Raw genomic sequence first — 27,502 nt, 5'->3', positions numbered from 1 at the left:
CCAGGCCATAACACTCTCCCCTCTGACATGAATCCTTCCGACGATTGTTGCAGGCCATACGCACCAATGGCCATCTGTACGAGCATGCATAAAACATGATTCGTCTGTAAAAACCACCTATCTTCACTCAGAGGACATCCAATTGTGGTACTGATATACAAATTTCAGCCTTTGCCACTGATGAACAAGTCAGCATATATGTGTAAGTCAGGCACCTGTGGCAGGTGCCCAAATGCAACAATATTTGCTGAACTGCTGTTGAGTACACAATTGGTAGCCCCTTTGTTTATCTGGGTGGTCAGCTGCACGTCTACTCACCCGTACACACATCCTCGTCTTTCTTTCATCCTCGTCTTTCTTTCATCCTCGTCTTTCTTTCATCCTCGTCTTTCTTTCATCCTCGTCTTTCTTTCATCCTCGTCTTTCTTTCATCCTCGTCTTTCTTTCATCCTCGTCTTTCTTTCATCCTCGTCTTTCTTTCATCCTCGTCTTTCTTTCATCCTCGTCTTTCTTTCATCCTCGTCTTTCTTTCATCCTCGTCTTTCTTTCATCCTCGTCTTTCTTTCATCCTCGTCTTTCTTTCATCCTCGTCTTTCTTTCATCCTCGTCTTTCTTTCATCCTCGTCTTTCTTTCATCCTCGTCTTTCTTTCATCCTCGTCTTTCTTTCATCCTCGTCTTTCTTTCATCCTCGTCTTTCTTTCATCCTCGTCTTTCTTTCATCCTCGTCTTTCTTTCATCCTCGTCTTTCTTTCATCCTCGTCTTTCTTTCATCCTCGTCTTTCTTTCATCCTCGTCTTTCTTTCATCCTCGTCTTTCTTTCATCCTCGTCTTTCTTTCATCCTCGTCTTTCTTTCATCCTCGTCTTTCTTTCATCCTCGTCTTTCTTTCATCCTCGTCTTTCTTTCATCCTCGTCTTTCTTTCATCCTCGTCTTTCTTTCATCCTCGTCTTTCTTTCATCCTCGTCTTTCTTCCATCCTCGTCTTTCTTCCATCCTCGTCTTTCTTCCATCCTCGTCTTTCTTCCATCCTCGTCTTTCTTCCATCCTCGTCTTTCTTCCATCCTCGTCTTTCTTCCATCCTCGTCTTTCTTCCATCCTCGTCTTTCTTCCATCCTCGTCTTTCTTCCATCCTCGTCTTTCTTTCATCCTCGTCTTTCTTTCATCCTCGTCTTTCTTTCATCCTCGTCTTTCTTTCATCCTCGTCTTTCTTTCATCCTCGTCTTTCTTTCATCCTCGTCTTTCTTTCATCCTCGTCTTTCTTTCATCCTCGTCTTTCTTTCATCCTCGTCTTTCTTTCATCCTCGTCTTTCTTTCATCCTCGTCTTTCTTTCATCCTCGTCTTTCTTTCATCCTCGTCTTTCTTTCATCCTCGTCTTTCTTTCATCCTCGTCTTTCTTTCATCCTCGTCTTTCTTTCATCCTCGTCTTTCTTTCATCCTCGTCTTTCTTTCATCCTCGTCTTTCTTTCATCCTCGTCTTTCTTTCATCCTCGTCTTTCTTTCATCCTCGTCTTTCTTTCATCCTCGTCTTTCTTTCATCCTCGTCTTTCTTTCATCCTCGTCTTTCTTTCATCCTCGTCTTTCTTTCATCCTCGTCTTTCTTTCATCCTCGTCTTTCTTTCATCCTCGTCTTTCTTTCATCCTCGTCTTTCTTTCATCCTCGTCTTTCTTTCATCCTCGTCTTTCTTTCATCCTCGTCTTTCTTCCATCCTCGTCTTTCTTCCATCCTCGTCTTTCTTCCATCCTCGTCTTTCTTCCATCCTCGTCTTTCTTCCATCCTCGTCTTTCTTCCATCCTCGTCTTTCTTCCATCCTCGTCTTTCTTTCATCCTCGTCTTTCTTTCATCCTCGTCTTTCTTTCATCCTCGTCTTTCTTTCATCCTCGTCTTTCTTTCATCCTCGTCTTTCTTTCATCCTCGTCTTTCTTTCATCCTCGTCTTTCTTTCATCCTCGTCTTTCTTTCATCCTCGTCTTTCTTTCATCCTCGTCTTTCTTTCATCCTCGTCTTTCTTTCATCCTCGTCTTTCTTTCATCCTCGTCTTTCTTTCATCCTCGTCTTTCTTTCATCCTCGTCTTTCTTTCATCCTCGTCTTTCTTTCATCCTCGTCTTTCTTTCATCCTCGTCTTTCTTTCATCCTCGTCTTGTTATTATGGCCTGTGGTGGACCGAAGTTGCCACAGTGCCTATTTTAGATGGTGCCATTTTTCCCACTCACAGTATACTTTAATCATGGCAGCTTGTGAGCAGTTTACAAACTTAGCTGTTCAGAAATGCTTCCACTCTTGACCCGAAAGCCAATGATCATGGCCCCTTTGGATGTCAGAAAATCACTTCATTTCTGCATTATGATACTGACTGCACTTTCTGTGTCTCTCCCCCCACCACCCACCCCCTCCCCCCTTGACACATTTTGTATACTCTCCGTTGCTAGTGCTGCCACCTGCCATCTATGAATGGTTATTGCACACTGACGTCGGACGTTGGATGTGGTCATATTAATGTGAGTGGGCTGTGTATTTTATATGACTCATGATTTTGTATCTGTGCTACTATTTAACTCAGAATCTGTAATTTTCTTATCATCCAATGATATGCATGTTTTTTTTGTGGTTTTATTGTTTGCTCCATGTTTTGTTGTTTATAAATTCCAAGTCAAACAATTTATAATTTTGCCATTGTGATCTTAAATCAGAAGGCTGGTTTGATGCAGCTCTCAATGCTAGTTTATCATGTGCAAGCCTCTTCATCTCTGCATAACTAATGCAGCCTACATCCATTAGAACTTGATTGTTGTAATCAAGCTGTTGTCATTATGGCCTGTGGTGGACCGAAGTTGCCTCATTGCCAGTTTTGGATGGTGCCATTTTTCCAGTCACGGTATACTTTAATCAAGGCAGCTTGTGAGCAGTTTACAAACTTAGCTGTTCAACAATGCTTCCTCACTTGACCCGAAAGCCTATGATCATCATCTGCAGCTACTTCCATACTCTGCAAACCACTGTGAAGTGTGGGGCAGGGTGGTTATTTTGATTATATTAGCTTCTTTTCCATTCCATTTGTGTACGGAATGTGGGAATAATGACTGTTTAAATGCCTCTGTACACACTGTAATTAATGTAACCTTGTCCTCATGATCTTAACGGGAGCAATATGTGGTGCTGTAGTAAATTCGTATATTCGTCATTTAAGCATGCTTCTTGGAATTTTGTAAGTAGGCTTTTCGAGAAAGTTTGTTGTATATATTTTTTTCCCTCTGTACTGACCTCTATTACTGAGTTGGTGATTTCTTGACACCTCAGGATATGTTTTATCAACTGATCCCTTTTTTTAGCCAAGTTGTGCCAAATATGTCTTTTTTTTCCTCAGCTCTGTTCATTAGTTATTCAATTTACATATCTAATTTTCAACATTCTTTGGCAGTACCATATTGCAAAAGCTTCTATTCTCTCCTTGCCTGAACTGTTTATCATCCAACTTCTATATAAGGCTGCACTCCAGACAAACATCTCCAGAAAAGACTTCTTGACACTTAAACATAGATATTTGATTTTAACAAATCCCGCTTTCTGAAAATGCTTTTCTTGCTATCTCCAGTCTGTGTTGCATATCCCCCCTATTTCTGCCATCGTCAGTTACTTTTCTACCCAAATAGCAAAACTCATCTACTACTTTTAATGTCTTTATTTCCTAGCCTAAGTCCTTTAGCATCGGCAGTTGTTTTAAAACAACAACATTCTACTACCTTTGTTTTACTTTCATTGATATACAACTTATAGCCTCTTTCCAAGATGCTACCCATTCTGTTCAACTGCTCTCCCAAGTCCTGTGCTCTCTCTGACAGAATTATAGTGTCATTGTCGTATGTAAAGATTTTATTTCCTCTTCCTGGACTTCAGTTCTCTTTCCAAATTTATCTATGGTTTTCTTTATTGCTTCCTCATGACAAGTGTTACAAAGGTATGTTTTGCATTTTTGCTACTAAGACAAGTTGAAGAGTAAATATTACCTTGCATGTTTGCACATTCCTCCAAAACGCAAACTATTTTCCCTGAGGTCAAGTTTTCATTCTTCTGTAAATAATTCATGGTGGTATTAAGCAACCATGACCTATTGAACTGGTGATACGGTAATATTCACACACACATTATTTATAATTGGAAATATTACATTTTTTGTGAAATCTGAGAGTATTTCATATGTCTCATACATCTTGTGCACCAGGTGGAAAAGTTTCGTTATGGCTGGCTCTCCCAAGGATCTCAGTAACTCTGTGGAATGTCGTTTACTCCATAGCATTGTTTTTATTTAGGTTTTCCAATGCTCTGTCAAATTCTTCTAACAGTATATCAACTCTCATCACATCTTCATCTATTCCCTGTTTCCCTCCCATAATGTTGTCTTCAAGTTTATTTACATTATATAGCCTTTCTGTATGTTCTTTCCATCTTTCAGCTTTTCTTTCTTTGCTTAGTGTAGCCTTGCAATCTTCGCTCTTTATGTTCTTACAGCTGCTTGTCTTTTAACTAAAAGTTTCTTTAACTTTACTGCAGGCAGCATCTAATTCTAATTTTAGTCATGTGTGCCTCTACAGCTTTCCATTTCTCCTGTGACCATTCTTGCTTTGCCATTTTACACTTCCTATCGGTCTCATTTTTTAGAGATCTTCATTTGGTGTCGCTTTATATTTTCTTTTTTCATCATTTAACTTAAATGCCTTGAGAGCATTATCAGAGATTTCTATTAGCTCATGTTGTTTTGCTTATTTGATCCTGCCTGCAATTTTCGCCTGTCAATGCTACCTCTTCGGCTTCTATCATAGTTCATTCCTCTGTTGCAGTCAGTTGTTGTCTAATGCACCCTCCATAATTCTCAGCAACTTTTTACTCTCCAGCTCCTTAATTTCTGATCTTCCTGCAATTTCTTCATTTTGAATCTGCAGTTCGTAACCAATAAATTATGGCCAGAGTCCACATCTGCCTCCAAGAACAGTTTTCGTTTTAAAATTTGGTTTTGATACCTCTGTTGTACGGTTATATAACCCATCTGAAATCTTCTTGGGCCTCCAGGTCTCTTTCTCATATACAATCTCCTTTCATGATTTTCATATATGATGTATTTAGCAAGGTGATACAGTGATTAACACACTGGACTCACATTCAGGAGGACAATGATTCAAGTCCACATCTGGCCAATCAAATTTAGGTTTTCTGTGGTTTCCTTAAATCATTCCAGGCAAATGTTGGAATAGATTCTTTGAAAGAGGGAGGCTGATTTACTTTCCAACCCTTTAAAATATTTGAGATTGTGTGTAAGTGTAATTACCTCAAATGTTGATAGGATGTTAAACCTCCATCTTTCCTCCTCCTTGAACAATGTGTTGACAATGATTACATTATGCTCTGTGTAAAATTCTACCGAGTGGCTTCCTCTGTAATCGCTTTTGCCTATTCTGTATTCCATATTAGTTTTCCATCTCTTTGGTATTGTACCATTGAGTTCCAATTCAGATCCATAAAAGAATTAAAGCTGTGTACTGTGGTGATTGTATTGACATCAGTAATGCTTGCAATGAAAGAAATGATAGTGCTAAATTCTGTTCTCTTCATATATTCTTTCAGTCTCTTAATCATCAGTACAGCTAGTAGGCATATAAACTTGTGCATGTTGAATAAAAGCCGCTGCAGCTGTTGTAAACCCTTCATTAGAGGCAGGACCAGTTTCATAATCTAAATTAACATCATGAGGAGGTGGTATGAATAAAAAGGAGACCGATCATAAATAGTATCATGCAAAGACCATATCAGAGTGATAAAAAGTGTCTGCAAGACTGAATTCTTGGATTATAGTAATCAAACCACTTTTACGTCTTGACCTTAACACTTTTTTTTTAAATTTGGGAAATTTCGCAAAAATCGATAGTCAGGGGTTAAAACGTGATGATGACACTGTAACCGATCACTAAATGAAATGAGAGAGAAGATTATAAACAGCACCGGAAAGAAGGGTAAAAGATAAACAATGCAGTAAACAGCACCCCAGCTGAAGTCGTACACAAACTGACATGTACTCCGTCTTCAGGCCACAAGTGGCCCATCGGGACCATCCGACCGCCGTGTCATCCTCAGTTGAGGATGCGGATAGGAGGGGCGTGTGGTCAGCGCACCACTCTCCCGGTCATTATGATGATGCAAACTGACGGGATATCAAAAATATGCCTCGTGGGAAGTGGTGTACATTCAGAAAAATTAATAACATCCAATGAACTTTAAGGAAAAGGTTGGGAGTCGGTTTCGTGTCTGTCTAGGATACTGTGCCTTCTCTATGCTGTTCATAGCACTCGCATTCCTATTTCCATATTTATTATTATACCCGCTCCTATGTTACTTCCATTTGATTTTATACGAGGGCATGCTGAAAAGTAATGCTTCCAAGTCATTTATTCTGTTCTCAATATTGGTTGAGGTATTACATGTAATGCATATTGCTTGATTGACTTGTGCATTATGCTGACACAAATTGCAACTCTCTCTTGCTAGAGGGCTGTGAATTATAGCGCATAGCATGGCAATGAGTAACATAACCACATCATGCATTAGAAAGAGCATGCTATAATTGAGTTTCTAACCAAAGAAAATGTGCCTCCAGCTGGAACCATAAACGAATGAAAGCTGTTTACTTGGTGATTGTACTGACTTCGATAATGTGTGAAATTGGGTTGTTCATGCTCGTAATGAAGGAAACGGTGGTGCTAATCTCTGCGTCTGAGACTGAGCTTGGAGTGGACGACTGCGTACAGCTAACGAAGGTTGAGGCCAGGAGGGTTAGGAGAACATAGGATGTGTTGCCATCAGCGCAATTCAGAAAAGCTTGTGTTGGTGGTAAGGATCCATATGGCACAGGCTGTGAAGCAGTAACTGAAATGAAGGATATCATGCTTTGGCAGCATGTTCAGCAACAGGGTGGTCCACTTGTTTCTTGGTCACAGTTTGTTGGTGGCCATTCATGTGGACAGACAGCTTGTTGGTTGTCATGCCTACATAGACACAGTGGTTGCAGCGTAGACTACATGACTAGTTTCACAGGTAGCCCTGCCTTTGATAGGATAGGATAGGTGATGTTACTGACAGGACTGGTGGTGGTGGTGGTGGTGGTGGTGGTGGTGGTGGTGGTATGTATGGGGCAGGTCTTGCATCTAGGTCTATTGCGGGGGTATGAGCCATGAGGTACGGCGGTTGGGAGCAGCATATTGTGTCAGAGGTTGAAAATACCGCTTCAGTGATAAATTTCTTTTATTATCACAACCGGTTTCGGGCTCTCATGAGTCCATCCTCCTTGTGTAGGTTCGGTGGACAGCGGAATACAACTGTGAGAGGGTGGGAAGGATAGTATAGTGACCCCCCCCCCCCCTCCGAGCGTCGCGGTGGACATGTACTAGGCGCTGTGTGCTACCTATGAGTGCAGAACAGGGAGTTCTCCGTCCTTGTTCTGCGCTCATAGGTAGCACACTGCGCTTAGTACATGTTCACCGCAGCTCTCAGGGGCCACAACACAGTTACGACACCTGAGGATTGGCTTATGAGAGCCCAAAACTGGTCGCGATAATAAAAGAAATTTACAGCTGAAGTGGTATTTTAAACCTCTAGTATAATTCTCAGTTGCGGATGTTCTTCCAACAGGATTGTTTGTATATTGTGTAGGTTCGGTGGACAGCGGAATACCACTGTGGGAGGGGTGGGAAGGATATTGGGCAGGACATTCCTCATTTCAGGACATGATGAGAGTTAGTAGAAACCCTGGCAGAGAATGTAATGCAGTTGCTCCTGTCCTGGGTGGTACGGAGTTATGAGGGGATGCTCCTCTGTGGCCGGAGGTGGGACTTTGTGAGGTGGTGGGAGACTGGAAAGGTAAGGCATGGGAGATTTGTTTTTGTACAAGGTTGGCAAGATAATTACAGTCTGTGAAGGCTTGAATGAGACCCTTGGTATATTTTGAGAGGGGACCACGCCCGTGGGTGGCTCGGTAGCTGTACGGAAGGAACTTCCAAATTCAATCAAGCAGGACTTGTTAAAGACCTTCTCTCCTTCTCCTGGTCCCTACAGTGGAAACATTTTGTCACCACGAACCCTACCAATCAGACTCAACCAAGGACCAACTCAGTTCACTCCTCCATCCAACTGTGATCCATTCCCACTGCCCCCAAATCTCCCCTGTTAAGTTTCCAGAATTTCTTAACCTTGAACCTTGCCTCACCATCGTTCCCCAAATCCCACATCATGCAAACTAAGCTTACATCCACAGAAAGAACTGTAGTCCACCATCTAAAAACTGATCTCGACCTTATAATTCTATCTGCAGACAAAGGCTCCATCACTGTTATTTCAAACTGCAGGGATTACCTGGCAGGACGACTCTGCCATCTGTCAGATACTACCATCTACAAACCATGCCACAGTGACCCCATTCCAGAAATCCACCAGGATCTCCAGTCACTACTTAAATCGTTTGACCCATCCCATCTCTCTAGTCACCCCTACCACTACCCGCATTCGTACCTTCTACATGCTTCCTAAAGTCCGTAAATCTAACCACCCAGGACACCCCATTGTGCCTGGTTACTGTGCCCCCACTGAGAGAATCTCTGCTCTCATAGTCAAACACCTTCAACCTATTACCCGGAACCTACCCTCCTATACAAAAGATACACAAACCATTTCCTCCACCAACTCTGCACAGTTCCTGTCCCTTTACCACACAATGCCCTGCTCATCGCTTCTGATTCCACTTCCCTTTACACTAATATTTATAGTGCCCATGGCTTTATGCTATTGAACACTAGCTTTCTCAACACCTGATGGATTCCTAACAAACAACCTCCTTCCTAATCGCCATGACCAACTGTGTCCTCACCCACAATTACTTCTCCTTTGAAGGCATCACCTACAAACAAATCTGGGGTACGGCTAGGACATCCGCATGGCACCATCCTATGCCAACCTATTCATGGGCTGTCTAGAGGAATCCTTCCTAAAAAACCCAGAACCCTAAACCTCTAACCTGGTTCAGATTCATTGATGACATCTTTGCTATCTGGATTGAAGGTGAGGACACCCTATTCACATTCCTCCAGAACCTCAACATCATCTCCCCCATTTGCTTCACCTGGTCCTACTCAACCCAACAAGCTACCTTCCTAGATGTTGACCTCCACCTCAAAGATGGCTACATCGGTACCTCTGTCCATATCAAACCTACGAACCATGAGCAAACCCCCCTTCGACAACTGCCAACTGTTCCATACCAAAAAGTCCCTTCCATACAGCCTATCCACCTATGGTCATCGCATCTGGAATGCCCAGCGGTCCCATTCGAAATATACCAAGGGTCTCACTGAAGCCTTCACAGACCGTAATTATCCTCCCGACCTTGTACAAAAACATATCTGCCATGCCTTATCTTTCCAGTCTCCCACCATCTCACAAAATCCCACAGTTCAGCCACAGAGAAGTATTCCCCTCATAACTCAGTACCATCCAGGACTGGAGCATCTGAATTACATTCTCTGCCAGGGTTTCGACTGCCTCTCGTCATGCCCTGAAATGAGAAATGTCCTGCCCATTATCCTTCCCACCCCTCCCACAGTGGTACTCCGCCGTCCACCAAACCTACACAATATACTTGTCCAACCTTACACAAGCCCTGCTCCCAACCTCTTACCTCATGGCTCATTCCTCTGTAATAGACCTAGATGCAAGACCACCTACACCAGTCCTGTCACAAACATCACCTATCCCATCAAAGGCTGGGCTATCTGTGAAACCAGTAGTGTGATCTACAAGCTAAGCTGCAACCAATGTGCTGCATTCTATATGCGCATGACAACCAACAAGCTGTCTGCATGAATGGCCACCGACAAACTGTGGCCTGGACCACCCTGTTGCTGAACACACTGCCAAACATGATATCCTTCACTTCAATGACTGCTTCACAGCCTGTGCCATATGGATCCTTACCACCAACAACAGCTTTTCTTAATTACTCAGGTGGGAACTCTCCCCAGCGGTACATCCTACGTTCCCATTACCCTCCAGGCCTCAAACTTTGTTAGTCACTACCCTCACCCATCCAACCCCTTCCCTGTTCCCATTTCAGCACTACACAGCTCTCATTCCACCATCACCATCACACTCAGTCTTTTTACTTCTCTCCTTTTCCGCTTCTCCTCCCCCCCCCCCCCCCCCCCTCTCTTCCCCACCTCTCCCCTGCCCTCCATCTAACCTGCAGCACTTCACTGTCTGCCACCCCCACCATACTGTCCCTCCCCCTCCCCGCACCCAGCCTCCTCCTTACCTCCACCCAGTTGCTACTCCCATCATGCACTGGTGCTGCTGCTCACAGTGTGGTTTCAGTTGCCTGAGACTGCAGTCGTATGTGCGAGTTGCATTTGTGTGTGTGTGTGTGTGTGTGTGTGTGTGTGTGTGTGTGTCGTCTATTTGTTGACGAAGGCCTTAATTGCTGAAAGCTTTAATTATTGCTGACTGTCTTTTCGTTGTTCCTATCTGCGACTCAGCATCTCTGCTATATGGTGAGTAGCAACTTTCCTTTTCATAATATTGTTTCATTCTGTCTTGGATTTTCAATTGTCTGATTATATTCTAACTACATTTTTTGTGCAATTCTCAGCATTTGATGTCATACATTTCCCTTGTAAATAAGGAAGTACTCCAAAATATTCTCTCATAGGAAATCAAGAAATGAAAATACACAAAATATATGGATAACATGATGATTTCAATGTCTGCAAAGTTGATAGTTATTTCTATGTTTAATGGAACTGAAATGGGCCATTTTGAAAGGTCTTGTGCACAGCTTTTCCATTTAACACTCTTCGCACACACACACACACACACACACACACACACACACACACACACACACACACGAAGGTAGGACTTTCTACGCTGTTTGTCCTGTTGCACACTACATAAATTAGAGAAGGGATATTTTTGATAATGTAGAATTGTTGGGCTGTCTCGCATGTACAGTTAAATTCTGAATTGTAGTTGATATTGAGGATGATCAGTTCTAGTTATCCTGTTTGTTTCTTTATACTTTTAGTGTAATGCGAGACACACTCTAATATTTTTTATCAGTGACTTAGTTTTGGAGTTCCAAATTTATTTATTTCAGAGAGAAGATGGCACAAGCATATGATTTTGCACTGGAAAAAATAGGAATGGATATACAATCTTATTCTATATGGAACGATTATGTGAATTTCTTGAAGAGTGTTGAGGCTGTGGGGTCATATGCTGAAAATCAGAAAATCAGTGCTGTAAGAAAGGTCAGTTGCCTACATTCTTTAATAAAGTGTTTGTGAAAAAATGGATCACATAATGCCATTATAGGCAAGAATTGATGCAGTATAATGAGCTATTTGCAGAGAGATGAGACACTACATGTCTGTATTAATATTCTTTGAATGATTTGAAATATGTTAGTTGCACTGTTTAACTTGTACTTTTGTAACTACAATCAGATGCTTATCCAAATACATCCATCCAAGATCTAATAAGTTCCTTGTCCATTAGATGATATAAACATACGGTGTACTTTTAGTGTGTCACTCGTAGTATGCACTGTCAATTTCATAGTATGGATGAAAAACTGAAGTATAAAACTATGTAAGAGGAGAGAAAAGAATGTGTTAATGACACTGATAAAATCTATGAAATATGTTTCAGGATAAGAATCCTTCCAGATCATTAATTTTTAATTTTAATAATGTCCTATACTGGTGATAACTGTAGTGAATGGCATATATCCTTGCTGTTGTGCATATTGGAATTAGAGTTGGTATTTGGAGCCTTTTTTGGATCAGAACTAATGACACTTATTCTTAAGTGATGAAAAATCGGTTGTTTTTTATTGTGATTTTCAATCCAGAGATTGGTTTAATGCATCTCTCCATGCCAGTCTATCATGTGTAAGCCTCATTATCTCTGAATAACTACTGCAACCTATGTTCACTTGAACCTGCTTACTGTATTCATGCCTAGGTCTCCCTCTACAATTTTTACCCTCCATGCTTCCCTCCTTTTCCAAAATGATGGTACACTCGTATCTCAAGATATGTCTTACCAACCGATTGCTTCTTTTAATCAAGTTGTGCCCCAAATTTAACAATGGAAAGTCCAGGATATAAGAACAACTACATGGAAAGGTTAGAGATATCTACTCACCATATAGATGTGGTGTGGAGTTACAGATATGCACAACAAAAAAGATTGCTGGAAGCAATGCTGTGTGATTGTTAGCCACGCGTGCCGTATGCTGCAGTGACTGTACCAAAGTGAAACTCATTGAAATACAAGTTATTAATTTATTGAATATTCGTTTTTACTTACAAATTTTCACATTAAATGTTGAGTGTCCCCCCCCCTGTTGTTGAATACATAATTCAATTCGTCTAATCATGTTTCCAAGCACAAGCTGTAACATTTCTTCCGTAACAGAAGCAGTGAAATTGGATATTGCAGTTTTCAGTTCATCAATGGATTTTGGATGGTTTTTATAGACATTTGCTTTCACTGCACCCCAGAAGAAAAAGTTCGGTTGTGTTAGGTCAGGCGATCATGGAGGCCAAAGTCCCTGTGAAATTATACGATCAACAAAAACATCAGCAATCAGTGACATTGAAACGTGAGCTGTACGCGCAATTGCACCATCTTGTTGAAAATAGCCATTCAGTATTTCGCTTAACACAAGTTCTCCTAAGAATGGGTATGGAATATCACTGCAGTATCATTGTGCATTTATTGTTTCGTTGAAAAACCCGGCAGGTGAACAATCATACGGCACTTGCGGCTAACAGTCATACGGCATTGCGGAGAGACTTTTTGAACACCCCGTATATAGACACACACAAAAGCACAATTCTAGTGCACATGGCCACCATTGTCTCTGGGTGCTAAGTGCTAAGGCTGTGCATGTGTGAGTCGCTTGCGCGTGCATGTGCTCGTCTGCGTGTACGTGTTCACTTGCATGTGCATGCTACTTCAAAGGACATACTCCGAAAGTTGAATATTTTTAGCATTCTTTTTCGTTAAACCTGCCTCCGACTCAACACCACATCTATGTGTTGAGTTGGTGAGTAGCAATCTGTCTTTCCCGTATTGCTGTTGTGCCATAAATTCCTTATTTCCTCAACTTGATTCAGTACCTTCTCATTTGTTATTCAATTTGCCCACCATATTTCAAAAGCTTCTCTTCTTGTCCGAACTGCTAATCGTCCATGTTTCACTTCTTTTCAAGGCTACACTCCAGAAAAATACCTTCAGAAAATACTCTTAATACATTCATATTTGATGTTAAAAAATTCTCTCCTTTCAGAAATGCTTTTTGTCTCCCATTGCCTGTCTGCATTTGATAGCATGTCTGCTTCACCCAACAGCAGTTAATGTGCTACCCAAACAGCAAAACATGTCTACTACTTTGTCTCATTTCCTAAGCTAATTCCGTAAGCAACTGCTTCCCAAGTCCTTTGTTGCCTCCAACAGAATTACAGTATCATTGGCAAATATCAGAGCTGAACTTTGACCCCCTTTCCAGATACCCTCTCAGTTTTGTTTACTTTTTGCTCAGTGTACAGACTGAATAACATTGGGGATAGCTTGCACACACACCCCCCCCCTCCCTCCCACCCCTCCCACCACTCTCTCTCTCTCTCTCTCTCTCTCTCTCTCTCTCTCTCTCTCTCTCTCTCTCTTCCTCCTCCTCCTCCTCCTCCTCCTCCTCAACGAATCCTTTCCTTTCACATCCTTGATTGTTATAATTGTTGTCTAGATAAATAATTTTTTGGTCCCTGTGTTTTATCCCTGGCACCTTCAGAATTTCAGAGAGTGTGTTCCAGTCATCATTGTCAAAGTTTTCTCTAAATCTGCAAATGCAATTGACATTGCTTTGCCTTCCTTCAGTCTATTGCCTCTATGTTCCTTCATTTGTCTGGAACCCGGCTTTTACCAATGTCTTCATTTTTCTGTAAATTATTTGTCTCGGTATTTTGTAACCATGAGTTGTTAAACTGATGGTTTAGTAATATTCACAGTTATGAACACCTGCCTGTTTTCAAATTGGAATTATTACATTGCTTTTGAAATCTAATGGTATTTCATCTGCCCCATGTATCTTGCACCCAAGGTAAAACAGGTTGCCATGGGTGGCTCTCCAAAGGATCTTAATAATTCTGAGGCAACTTCGTGTGATTTTGGGGTCTTGGTTTCAGTCTGGTCTGTCAGATTCTTCTTATTTTCACTTACCACCTCTTCTCTGTCTATATTATAGTCTTCAAGCTTGTTTCCCTTAATTGTCCCTGTACATATTCCTTCCATCATTTACCCTTCCTTTCTTTGTTTAGCATGGACTTCTATAATGTTGCCTTCAAATGTATTGAAGATCCTTGAAATATTTCATATACTCTCCAAATTTAAGAAGAAAGACTGAAGAAGCTGAATGCATTTCCAAGTTCATCTTGCGGAATTCTTTGTTACAGAGGCTGAAGTTGATGAATGATGATTAATTCAATGTACCTGTAATGAATATGGTTTGGTTGCCCAGTGGGTAACTGTCAGATTTCAAATCCAATTTTCCATGGTTCAGTCCAAGGACTTTTCTGTCACATATCACTTTTTTCCCTAACTTGTAAAGGTGAAACATGCGAAGTTACTCCATGGTTTGGGGCCAATCTTAAATTGTAGAGGTGAGTTCAAAGTTTGGAGGAAGGCAAGGGTATACTACATCCATTAGGACCATGTCTAATAAAGCACTGTGGTGTTAAAAGTAACTGTTTGGTGAGATGCTTTGTGAGCCTCCACGTATAAGTTCAGTACATCACAAAATAAGTGTTTTAAACTCATGTTGACTTTTCATTATTTGTCTTGGTGTTCTCTCTAACAGGATGGGTGACAAGTTGGGTTTTCATACTATTTATAAACTTCACAGAAAGCTTGTAGCATTCAGTAACACAGTTTTCCAGAGACTCTATAATTTATTGAATATTGATGATGATGCCAGTAGTCTTTGGTGTCACTTTATGTACAACAGACTTATTACAGGCTGGAAGATAATGGGATCTATTCCTTTAGTTCAGTAGCATTTCTTTTACATTTTGTTTCTTCACCTGAGACAGCAAATGTAACTTACCTTATAAAAACTAATGATATGGATATAATAGAGGGAAACATTCCACGTGGGAAAAATTATCTAAAAACAAAGATGATGTGACTTACCAAACGAAAGCGCTGGCAGGTTGATAGACACACAAACATACACACAAAATTCAAGCTTTCGCAACCAACGGTTGCGTCATCGGGAAAGAGGGAAGGAGAGGGAAAGACGAAAAGATGTGGATTTTAAGGGAGAGGATAAGGAGTCATTCCAATCCCGGGAGCGGAAAGACTTACCTTAGGGGGAAAAAAGGAAAGGTATACACTCGCATACACACACATATCCATCCGCACATACACAGACACAAGCAGACATTATCACGTAGTAGGGGAGAGAGTGTGGCAGATATGATATGCGAGTTGGAATGGAAGTCATTAAAGCAAAGACGTTTTTCGTCACGGCGAGATCTATTTACAAAATTTCAGTCACCAACTTTCTCTTCCGAATGCGAAAATATTTTGTTGAGCCCAACCTACATAGGTAGGAATGATCATCAAAATAAAATAAGAGAAATCAGAGCTCGAACAGAAAGGTTTAGGTGTTCGTTTTCCCCGCGCGCTGTTCGGGAGTGGAATGGTAGAGAGATAGTATGATTGTGGTCCGATGAACCCTCTGCCAAGCACTTAAATGTGAATTGCAGAGTAATCATGTAGATGTAGTCTGCATTTTGCATTCTATAAATGTTCTACGAGTGCCCATCTGGTCACATGACTGCAGAAAACCGCCCACATCTGTGCTTTAGTGTGTAGTGTGTGCATGAGGGGGTACATTGCTGCAGCACTGACGGTAGGCAACCGCGGGGTATTGTCACTGTAATAATTCAAAAAGGCCAATGCACTGTTACGAGGCAGGTTACTTGTTGGAACAGCAACTCGGCGGTACTGCACAGACTAGGTCAGCAAATGGCTAGACAGATTTCCACATTGACAGTGGCTGTGGTGTTTTAGAATACCTGGGTAGTAGTTGCATATACACACATCTGCTGACAAAGGCACTGGACATTTTTGTAATGGAATTATTCTGTTTCATACCACTACCAGGGTGATGGGGCTATGCTGAATGAGAATGCCACATGGATATGCCAGCAGAAGTCACCAGTATGAGCCCATGGCAGGACAAAAGCAGTGCGCACCCATTCCATCACTGGACTTAGTGCCCTGGTACAGGGCAGCATGGCCGACTCCTGCCCAGGGTCATTCCCTGTACACACCAGTCGTCCACTGCCATTGCAGGATGGACATTATACACTTATCATGCAGTACGCACTGCTGGTGCAGGGATTGTACAGCCAGTTTATGTAATGAGGTCTTCGGTTTGACTGAGTATCCGTGGAGTGTGTTGGCAGCCACTCCCGCAGAATTCCGTGGCCAGTTGGCAGCTGACCTGGTGTATCAAGCAGTGAAGATGCATCAATAAAAAATTTGTTACATTTGGAGCACCCTTTCTCTTGAGCCTCCTGGGCTCCAACCTTACCTCCACAACCTGCTTGCACCTTTGTGGCTCAGTCACCCCACTCTGCAAAGGGGGCTCTGTAGTTTGGTATCAGAATTTGCAGTGCTGTCTTCTCGTGTCAAGGCATCTGCAACATGTCCTACAGTGTCAGCTGAGCTCAGTGCAGTGAGCAATGAACCATTTGGTGTTGTGTTTTGAAGAATGTAATAGACATGTAAGCAAGACATGACAGTCATTGTAACTTGGAGGTTACTCTGTTTAGGTCAGAAGAGCCAGTTGACTTATCTGAGTTGAAGGGTAATGGTTGAGAGTAGTATTTGGTGTCTGTAAGCTGTACACAATGTAACTTTCTTGGCATACTGTGCCATGTACGGAGTCAGTGCCTTATACATATCGTCGATATTGTCATATTGCAAAATAGTATAGAGATTGTAGGTGGCTCATGATATAACAAGACTAATTTGTGATGCTCTTTTGGAGTAGTAATTTATTTTTGTATTATTGTGTGTAATGGAGAGTACGTGTGTCATAATGGCAGAGTCAGAGATGCAAGGTGTGCCAGAGCTGGAAGCAGTGAGGATATTGTTATAAAAGGTATCACAGCTGATAGCAGACAATATTCAGGTACATGGACAGCTGACAGCTAGGAAAAACAGTTAGCATTGTTTCATGTACTGCAGCATTAGGCAGAGCCAGTTGCTGAAGGATTAATTGCTCCCTTTCCTGGAAAATCGTCTGAGGAGGTGTGATAATTCTTAGAGGACCTCAGAGCATCAGTAGAGATGGGTGGTTGGCCTGGTAGCCAATAATTATGTGTACCAAAATTGTGACTAGTGGGAGAAGTGAAAATGTACAGGACATGTACGGAACAATCAGCAAGCTTTGAACAGTTGGAGAAGAGAATTTTGGAAAAAAAAAAAAAAAAATTACAGAATAGTGCAAGATATTTTCAGCAGCAGTTGAACACCATTGTAGAGAGACATGGGGAAACTATAAGATTTCACAGACAGGATAAGGAAATGTAATGAAACCACAAACAAGTTAGGGTAGCATGATACAACAAAGAATGTTTTGCTGCAAGAAGCTAAGCAAAGGGCACTTTTCTGAGGGGATATCAGATATGTCAAAAATGGTGTATACAGATGCACCAAAGCATCTGTATTCTGCTTTTAGATTAGTGGTGGATTTTGAAGAAATTGACGTATCAACAGGGGTATGAGATGGACGTGAGAAAATTTCTGCAAACATTAAGCAGAAAGGGTATTTACAGAGGCAGTGTTGCCAGCTACAGGGAAATAGAGGAAATGGAAGATATCAGCAGCAGAATTTTGGTAAAGGACAACAAGGGTTGGTGAGAAGGTGGTAAGCAGCCAGGGAATACAAAGTCCATCTAAAGGTGTTCATGTTAAAATTAGATGCAGCAAATACTTATGTAGAGGTGGAGGTGCTGTGAGAGGTGTAGAGTAGAAGTTTCTGTTGGACACAAGGGCGCATGTGTTGCTTGCCAGTAGAAATGTAGTGGGTTGAAGGTAATGGAACCCATTGTGCTATAGGTTACAGGGATAGTGATAAGAGCCCATTGGGGACGGCAGACGTGGATTTTCGTGTAGGGGCTGCCCGGCGTAAGCAGTCTGTGGAAGTAGTGTATTGCATTTTTGTATCAACCTTGTGCTAAATTTTACTTTCGGTAACATAGAGTAGAACTTAGTAGAATGACATTACAGCTAGAGGAAGCTGTTGGAACTTTTGTGAGGATTGTCTAGTATATTGGACAATCCATTTGACCCACATACAACTGCACCAAGGCCTGATTCACATAATTGTGTGCCAAGTGGCACCAGGAAGTCACTTTGGGTGAGTGTGGAACCTGATCTACCTGAGGGTATGTTTTGTATTGTAGAGCCTTTGGAAGAGAACAATATACTGGATCCAACAAGGTGTTTTATTAAGACAAGTGTTGTACATGTGCAGGAAAGGTTTGACTGGTGAGTGGTACCCATAAATATGGATAATTTTTCCACTGTGGAAGTGAAGTTAGGAAATGGGATGTTGATAGTGAGCTTGGACATTCTGCATGAGGAGTGTGAACCACAAGCAGCGGCAAGCTGCCATAAAACTGCATTATATATAGGAAAGTGGAGTGGAGAGAGAAACAGATAAATTTGAGAATTTACTCTTTCCTTGCAATCTGTTGCCATCAATGCCCATGACTCAACACCAAAAACTAACATGGTATGAAGCACCGATGTGTCAGAAACCATATTGCATACCTAGGTATTTCCAGCTGGTTATGGAAGACTTTATTAACCAGCAGTTAGCTGATGGGATAATAAGAGAGAGTAGTAGTACAGGGGTTACAGGAATTGTGATTGTACTCACAAAATATGTAGATGGTTATAGATAGTACAGGTTCTTCCTGAACACAAAGATTGTTACAGATGTGTACCTTATCCTCAACTTTACTGAGACCATTGACAGCTTGGGACAATGTTGGTACTTTTCTGTCATGGATTTGAGGAGTGGCTACCATCAATTGGAGGTTGTTCCTAAATACTGGCCAAAGACAGCATTTTTGGTTCCATTGGGTTCAAAAGAACGCAGTTTTGATTGGAAAAGGAGTGCTGTTTTGATTGAAAAATGCACCTGCAACATTTCAAAGATTAACAAATGGTGTGTTGAGAGTCTTTCTTGTCTTGTTTACTTAGGCTATATCACCATGTTCTAAAAAGACCTGGAGTAGCGCCGACTTCGTCTCGGGAAGCATTTATGAGACAAAAAGTTGCACATCTGCTGTTGATCACATAATAGAGCCGTTTTGCATATCGAAGGGGTAAGGTATTTAAGCCATGTAATTCAAATGGCTCTGAGCACTATGGGACTTAACATCTATGGTCATCAGTCCCCTAGAACTTAGAACTACTTAAACCTAACTAACCTAAGGACATCACACAACACCCAGCCATCACGAGGCAGAGAAAATCCCTGACCCCGCCGGGAATCGAACCCGGGAACCCGGGCGTGGGAAGCGAGAACGCTACCGCACGACCACGAGATAAGCCATGTAATTAATAAAGATGGTGTGAGGAGGGACCTGAAGCTTGTACAAGCTGTAAGAGAATTTCCAGCGCCTAAGTTGATTAAGGAACTGTAGCCTGTTTGGGGATTGCTACAGAAAATCTGTGAAAGGGCTTACTGACAAAGCATGCTAACAGATGGAAACAGGTGAAATTCGTAGGGACAGAAGTGTGTCAACTCTAGGAGCGAGTTTTGACATCCAGCCTAGTTCCAGTATTTTCAGACTTCAGAAGCAGATTATCATTTCATGTGACCCATATAATCATACTTTGGGGTGTGTTTTAAGCCAGGAGATTAATGATGAACTGAATCCTGTAGCCTACACGTCAAGCCAGCTGAATGCAGCAGAGAACAACTATTCAAGCAACGGAGGAGGAGATTTTGACCCCCATTTATGGTGTCGATGTATTTGAGATGTTATCAGTACAGGAAAAAATTTTGGGTAGTGACCAACCACACTGTTTTGAAGGTGTTGATTGAAACTGAAGGACCTGTCCAGTAGGCTGAAAGATGGGCCCTGAGATTTAGTGGGTTCGACTGTTAAGTAGTATGTTAAGTAGTACACAAGCCAGGGAAGAAGCATAGGAATGCAGATGCACTAAGAAGAAAGGTAGCAGTAGTGAAAGTTCTGGGTCATGGTCTTGCGAAGTGGTAGGCAGCGCAGAACTCTGACAATGACTGTAATCAGTAAAAACCGCAATCACAGATCAGCATATATGACTGATTGTTGTGCAAGGACATGAGGCTAGTGTAGCTGGTAGTAGTACCAGAAAAATTTAAGTAGTAGTTTTAAAGGAAGCACATGATCACATGTTTCCTGGTCATGGAGGGTGCAGAGCAACAAACCAGAGAATGGCGGAAAGATACTGGTGAAGAGGAAGGAAAGCGAATGTGGATCAATATGAGAGGAATTACATTTAGTGTGCACAACAAGTTGACTTATATCATAAAAGAGAACTATTGCAGAGGCTAGCACAAGTCTCAAAGCCATTTGAAATGTTTGTGGTTGATGTCTTTGGACCATTCAGGTGTATGCCAGCAGGAACCACTCTGTAATAACAATAATAGATCAATTTTATCAGTACATGAGAATAGTTATTATACCAAACCACCAGGTAGTGAAGTTGCACAAGGAATAATTAATAACTGGATATTGAGGTTGGGAGTTCCAGATGTGATACCTGTGAAACAGGTATGAAGTGTCAGTTGTTGCATGTGAAGAAGTTAAGAACTAGTCTCTTCATCCACAGGCCATTGGTAAAAGGTAATGGGTAGGTAGAACAATTGGGAAAATGTCAAGTTACTACATGAACGCACACCATGGTGATTGGTGTACATATCTAAGTTACATTATGTGAGCCTATAATTCAGAAGTACAAACGAATAGAGGATTGTCTCCATTTGAGAGGTATATGGTCAGAAAATGCCATCATCGTTCAATTTTATGAAGGCAAAGAAAAGTAAAGATGGAGATGGAGGGTTGGTATGGGAATTTGCAAAAACAGTGCAAGAAATATGGAAATAAGTATAGAAGGCAAATACAAAGGTGTTGGAGAAGCAGGGGAATCAGTGAAATGCATGACAAGTTTATCACAGTATAAAGCAGGACAATGGGTGATGTTATCCAGTCCTTACATGCTGAAAAGGAAAACAAAGTCAGTCACTTGGTATCAATGAAAATAATCCATTTTTGACAATATAATGTAATTTGACAGATTAAAAAGTCTACTCGCCAAGCAGTGGCAGGAGAAAACACACACACACACACACACACACACACACACACACACACACACACACACACACAAAGGTGTTCCACAAGCAAGCTTTCAGAGCCAGTGGCTCCTCCTTCTGGCAGAAGGGTTGAAGTGGAAGGAAAAGGGGTGAAGGAAAATGACTGGAAAGGCTTAGGAAAAGGGGTAAGGTTCAGAAAAGTCACCCAGAACCTGGGTCAAGTGGGACTTAGTGGATGGGATGGGAAGGAAAGACTGACTGTTGGAGACTGAACTGGGCGAGATTTGAAAATGAGAGCTTAAAGGCAGAAGACAAGGTAATATCTAACACAGAGATTACTCCTAAAACATCATGCATGAGTTAACAAGAGTGAAGACCGAAGTGCATTATATGTGATAAAGGTGGGAGGGGATGGTGAAAAATAGGTCAGAAAATGAAAGCTGTAGAAAACTAACACAGAATGAAGAAAGGAATAGCTACTGTGAAAAAATGCTGAGACAGAAGAAATTAATGTATACTGAGGCCTAATGGGTAACAAGTTATAAGTTAGAATAAAGGGGCATAGGTGGTAGTGGGTGTATACTGACAACACACAATATCCTGTTGCAGAACATGCACTAAAATATGACAATCATTACCTCAGTGCCCTTTTCACCACACATTCTATCTGGATTTCCCCCCCCCCCTCCCCCCCCCCCCCCAAGACACTCTATTTTCTCAGAAATCTGAAGGTGGGAACTGGTGCTACAACATGTCCTTTGCTCTTGCCATCCACCTGGCTTGCCACATGGATCTGCTAGTAGAAGTTAAACTGGTTTGAGGCCATGGCAGGACAACAGCACTGTGCGACGAATCCCTCTTCAGACTTAGTGCCAGGGTGTAGCTGGCCTTCATAGGTCAACACCAGCAGCACAGCTCACTCCTGCTCAGTGGGCAGTACAGTGCTCCCTGTGCACACCAGTAGTCCACAGTCAATGCAGAAAGGGCATTTCATTGTGATGGGTTTCGACAGCTGGATGTTGCTTGGGGCCATAGCAGATAGAATAATACCGCTGGCGTGGGGATTGCATAAAGAGACTGAGGGCTTGGAGGAGTATCCGTGTCAGCATTGCAGGCACCCAGCCCAGTAGAATTCAGAGGCCGGCCAGTGACTGACTCAGTGTATCAAACAATGCAGATGTTTCAATAAATATCTTGTTACACTTGAAGCTGCCTTTCTGTGGAGTCTCCTGGCCTCCACCTCACCTCCACCACCCATTCACACCATCCTGACTTGTAGCCACCCCACCCTTACACTGAGGGTGCTATACAATATACTTAATGTACCCCCAACGGAAAAAGTCACACGGTGTAGGCCAGTCAGCATGCAGGGCAAAGGGAATAGAGCCACATCATCTTCTCTACTAAGTCCAATTCAACAATGAAGTTCGTTGTTTAGGTAACAACAAACATCGGTGCTCCAAAGAGGGGGTGCCTCATCTTTCTGGAAGATGAAATTCTTGGAATCAGCAGTCAGTTGTGAAATCATCTGCAACTGCAATATATCAAGATAAGAGGTACCTGTCAATCTTCTCACAGAAGGAAAAGGCCCATACAGCTTCATCTGTGACACTGCACAGAAAACGTTAGACTTCAGCGAATCTTGTTCTTGTGCTGCAATTTCATGAAGGTTTTCGGTGCTCCTCACTTTCATATTGTGGCGATCTACCTTTCTATATGAATGGAAGGTCTCACATTTCCAACACAGACAAACTCTTTCCTTGATTTGTCACCACTTTGACAGGACATGGTGATATTTGAACATTTAATACTTTGCAAAATATAGAACGTTGAAAACAAATGAATCATTTATAGTAACCCTGTGTTTATGCATGGTAGGTTAGGTGACAACGGTGTTAACTGCTAAAACACGCATAATGCCTCCTTTACATTATAACTGCAAATAATAGTGTCTTATAATTACAGGTTTATCAGAGAGGGGTAATAAATCCTATGGTGAATATTGAACAGTTGTGGAAGGACTATATTAACTTTGAACAGAACATTAATCCAATCATCGCAGAAAAGATGTCTATGGAACGTAGTCGTGACTATATGAATGCTCGTCGTGTAGCGAAAGAATTTGAAGCGGTGACGAGAGGTCTAAATAGGAACAGCCCTAGCATACCTCCAATGGGCCATCCAGAAGAGTTGAAGCAGGTGATTCTTTTACTTGATTCATAATTTAGCTATTGACATGAAAAAGTGAAGGCACTTAAAATTATTTGTGATAATAAGGTGTATGTGTAGTATGTTTCATTATAACTTTTATGTCACTTTTGTTTATGTTGAATTTCAATGTAACACTATGAATTTGATGAAGTCTGAATCTTAGTTCATGCTGCTTCAGATTTTGAGTGTCGACTATGTGGTGTTTGTAACAACAAGAAGATATTTTATGGACCATCACCGTTGTTTTTAGTCTACAGATTGAAATTCATTTTTGGAAAAGTGCATACTGTATTGTTGTAGATGTTTCCTTTGGCTGGTATGAGATTTGGTTAGAAACACTGTGATCATTTTTCAAAATTTGCCTGTTGCATTATTATTTACCTTTTCCATTCTGCATACCTGAGAATATATAGCTTTATTCTGTCTCTGTCTAAATTATTTTTCAGGTTGACCTCTGGAAGAAGTACATTGCATGGGAAAAATCAAACCCTTTGCGAACTGAGGATACTACTTTGATTACAAGGCGTGTTATGTTTGCTTTTGAACAATGTCTTTTGTGTTTAGGACATCATCCTGATATCTGGTATGAGGCCGCACAGTTTCTTGAGCAGAGCTCAAAGCTTCTAACAGAGAAAGGGGTAAGTTCGATAGAAAGTGGTAAGTTTGAAGTTATATATAGTGGAGTCCATTTTTGTGAGCAGGAATAGAGAGAAGAAATAAATATGCATGAGATATTTACATGGTAAATGTTTCATAATGTAATTTTCAAGAGGCAAAACATCTGCTGTAGATGGATTTATCATGATATCTTACTTATTAATTAATTATAAATGAATGCAACATGTTGGAGGACTGTAGTATTTGTACTGGAATTTACTATCAGCTTTTTAAAAAGCACCATTCAGTATATGGCATGCATATATGAAGTGCTGCAATAACAAGGATATGGTCCCTGGGGCTTTGAGTTTGATTATTAATGATTTCAACTTACTTGTTTACATAGATCTACTTACTGTCACTGCACCTTTTTGTATCTAATATGGTGTAATTGTCCTCAGTTCACAGAGCTTGACCATAGAGTTCCCTGTTACTCATACTCATTTTAACTTTTGTAATGTGGCACCACTTATTCTACCAGAAATCTCTCAGCTTTTTTTCCTACAGTTGGGAATTAAGTATTAAATATTTGCTCACTCTCATAAGAATTTGAAAACAAATTTACTACATTCAAGTGCCATAATGATTGTTATTTCATAGTTTATGAAATATATTCTTTCGCATGGCAAATCTTGATTTCATGTTTTAATTCTGAAACAGTATCAAATCAGTTCTGGGTTTAGTAAATGGAGATGGCACATGAATAAAAGCCTGTGACGTATTAGCACAGTGCAAAAAATATTTTACGAATTACTGTATGTAAATGAAAAGTATTTTATATAATTGTCTCACTGAGTGTAGATAATATGACACATTAATTTCACAGTAACTGTTTATTGTTCAGGATGTTACAGCAGCAAAACTGTTCAGTGATGAAGCTGCTGCAGTATATGAGAGGGCAACAGCTTCTTTGTTGAAAAAGAACATGTTACTCTATTTTGCTTATGCCGATTTCGAAGAAGGAAGACTAAAATATGAGAAGGTGCATCAAATCTATGGTCGTTTTCTTGAGATTCCTGACATTGATCCAACACTGGTAAGTGGTAGAGAATCAATGTTGCGTGTAGTTTCTTAGCTTTTTGCTATTTTCCAGAGATTTTGATGGTTTAAAGATAGATTTAGAACATTTATAATGCGTTTTTCCAGTATTGTATTTTCTTAATTAATGTCATATATATTGTTGAGAATTGTATTGAGTGAATTATTACTTTGCACATGATACCAGAAAGTTCTTGCAATGAAATAGGATGAAGATGCCTGCAGATAACTAAAATAGTGTAGTAGAATTAGCCCTCATTTGCATATGCTTAGCTGTGACCGTTTATTTGGTACAGCAGTTTGTGTGTAGTAGATGAAACTTTCTGAAAACTCTGCTCCGTAGCTTTTAATCATAAAGAAGAGGGCCCTGATTCTAAACCTGGCTCTGCTTTGCTTAAATGTATTCCACATGAAGGACAGTTAGAAAGTGCAGAATCTAGTATTTTGCAACTGTCAAATAAGATGCATGGAATAGCTGGTGAAATCTTGATGTAAAATAGCTGCTGCATTATAGTGTGTCAGTGTGAAGCATTCCACCCAGAGAGAGGCATTGTCAGTCTTCTCAGTGTCTCTGTGTCACACCTCACACTCCAGCTGTTGCATACCATGGTATCTGGCAACACACGGATGAGCACAACGGTGGACCACTGTTTCTGCTTCTGACTCTCCCTAATAGAATTTATATGCTTGGGAAACTATTTCTATTGCTTCTTAACATAATACTTCCCATGTTTATTTAATATCACCAATAATGAACAAGACCATGGCTAAGTAACCTCACCATACCTAACTAACATGAAAATAAATGTTAAATGTTCTACGTGCAGCCCAATGCACTTGCTACAGACTGATGTGGCAGAAGGACACCATTATCTGAAGTGTCACATAGTACATTGCTCCTTGCCACTGCGCGGTGCCCTACCACCTGACTTCTTATGTTCATATTACTATAGCTACTTGCTGCTCAAAAGTAAATGTGGGACAACATGTTTGGGGCATTTTAAAAAAGAGTCCAACAGATTTTGTGACACATTTAATACAGTAGATGATACCTGTGTCCATAACTTCAAGCCAGCAACAAAACAGAAATCAGTCAAATGAGTTGCAAACTAATTACCCTTTACCTAAAAGGAAAAATGAGGTGCAAAGGTGATTCTTTTTTGTTAATTACCTTCCAAAAGGTAAAACAAGAACTAACAAATTCTATGCAAGAATATGGAAAAGCACATAAGTCACCTGAACTGAAAATAATAATATGGAAAAGTACATAAGAAGTAACCTCAACTGAAAATAATAATAATAATCATAATCATTGTCATCTTCCATTAGGACAATCATTGTACCCATAAAGGTGCTTGCATTTGGCAAAACTGTTGGATTTAAACTGAATTCATCAGATTTGGCACCATTTAACTTTCAGTTATCAACATATCTGAAGAAATGTATGGCTGGAAAATGCTTTGATCCCAGTGAAGAGTTACAAAAGTCATGTGAATGTTCTACAGACCTCTCAAAATCATATTTTACATATGGGATCTACATACTGGGACAGTATTGGACAAAGCGCATTGACACTGAAAGGGATTGTAGTGGAACACAAGTTAAATTTTTTACCTAAAAAGTACCACCTTCACTTCTAAGCAGAAAAAGTTCTTGTTTTACATGTGTAGCATGTCAGAGAGAGACTTTGGACAACATTGTATTGTATTGTATTGTATTGTATTGTATATTTATTGGTCCTGTGAATCATACACTGTACAGGGGTACATAATGATATAGGAAAAGTCAAATAATTTGCAATAAAGTTTAACAGAAAAACTGTTGTATATTTTTTAGTATATAGCAATATAACTGTAACATATGGGAATAACATTTCACAAATACACAAATAAATTTTACACGCACACATTTCATACTTTCGGCCTTGATTATACCGACACACACATACATGTAATAGACCACTTATAATACACAGATAAATCTACATGTACACATTTCTTATTTTGGCCTTAATTGTATAAACTATTTAAATTTTTCACATATTTACATTGTAGATAAAAATTCATCAACACTATAGTAGCAATTCTGTAGCAAGTAGTCACTCACTGCAGTTTTG

At 40.7% G+C, this 27,502-nt stretch overlaps 1 protein-coding gene across 1 annotated transcript in view; it reads left to right on the top strand.

Moving 5' to 3' along the window:
* LOC124711653 (protein suppressor of forked) overlaps nt 1-27,502 on the top strand; it is a 154,608-nt gene that overhangs the window by 96,203 nt on the left and 30,903 nt on the right. Inside the window, exons 5-8 of the mRNA XM_047241840.1 lie at nt 11,185-11,338; nt 23,446-23,679; nt 24,138-24,329; nt 25,193-25,384. Of these exons, the coding sequence (XP_047097796.1) occupies nt 11,185-11,338; nt 23,446-23,679; nt 24,138-24,329; nt 25,193-25,384 (772 nt within the window). The remainder of the gene's footprint in view (nt 1-11,184; nt 11,339-23,445; nt 23,680-24,137; nt 24,330-25,192; nt 25,385-27,502) is intronic.

This window comes from Schistocerca piceifrons, chromosome 8 (genome assembly GCF_021461385.2).
Source record: "Schistocerca piceifrons isolate TAMUIC-IGC-003096 chromosome 8, iqSchPice1.1, whole genome shotgun sequence".
Lineage (NCBI taxonomy): Eukaryota > Metazoa > Arthropoda > Insecta > Orthoptera > Acrididae > Schistocerca > Schistocerca piceifrons.
The sequence above is the reverse complement of the archived record's forward strand: the minus strand, read 5'-3'. Positions and strand labels throughout refer to the sequence as shown.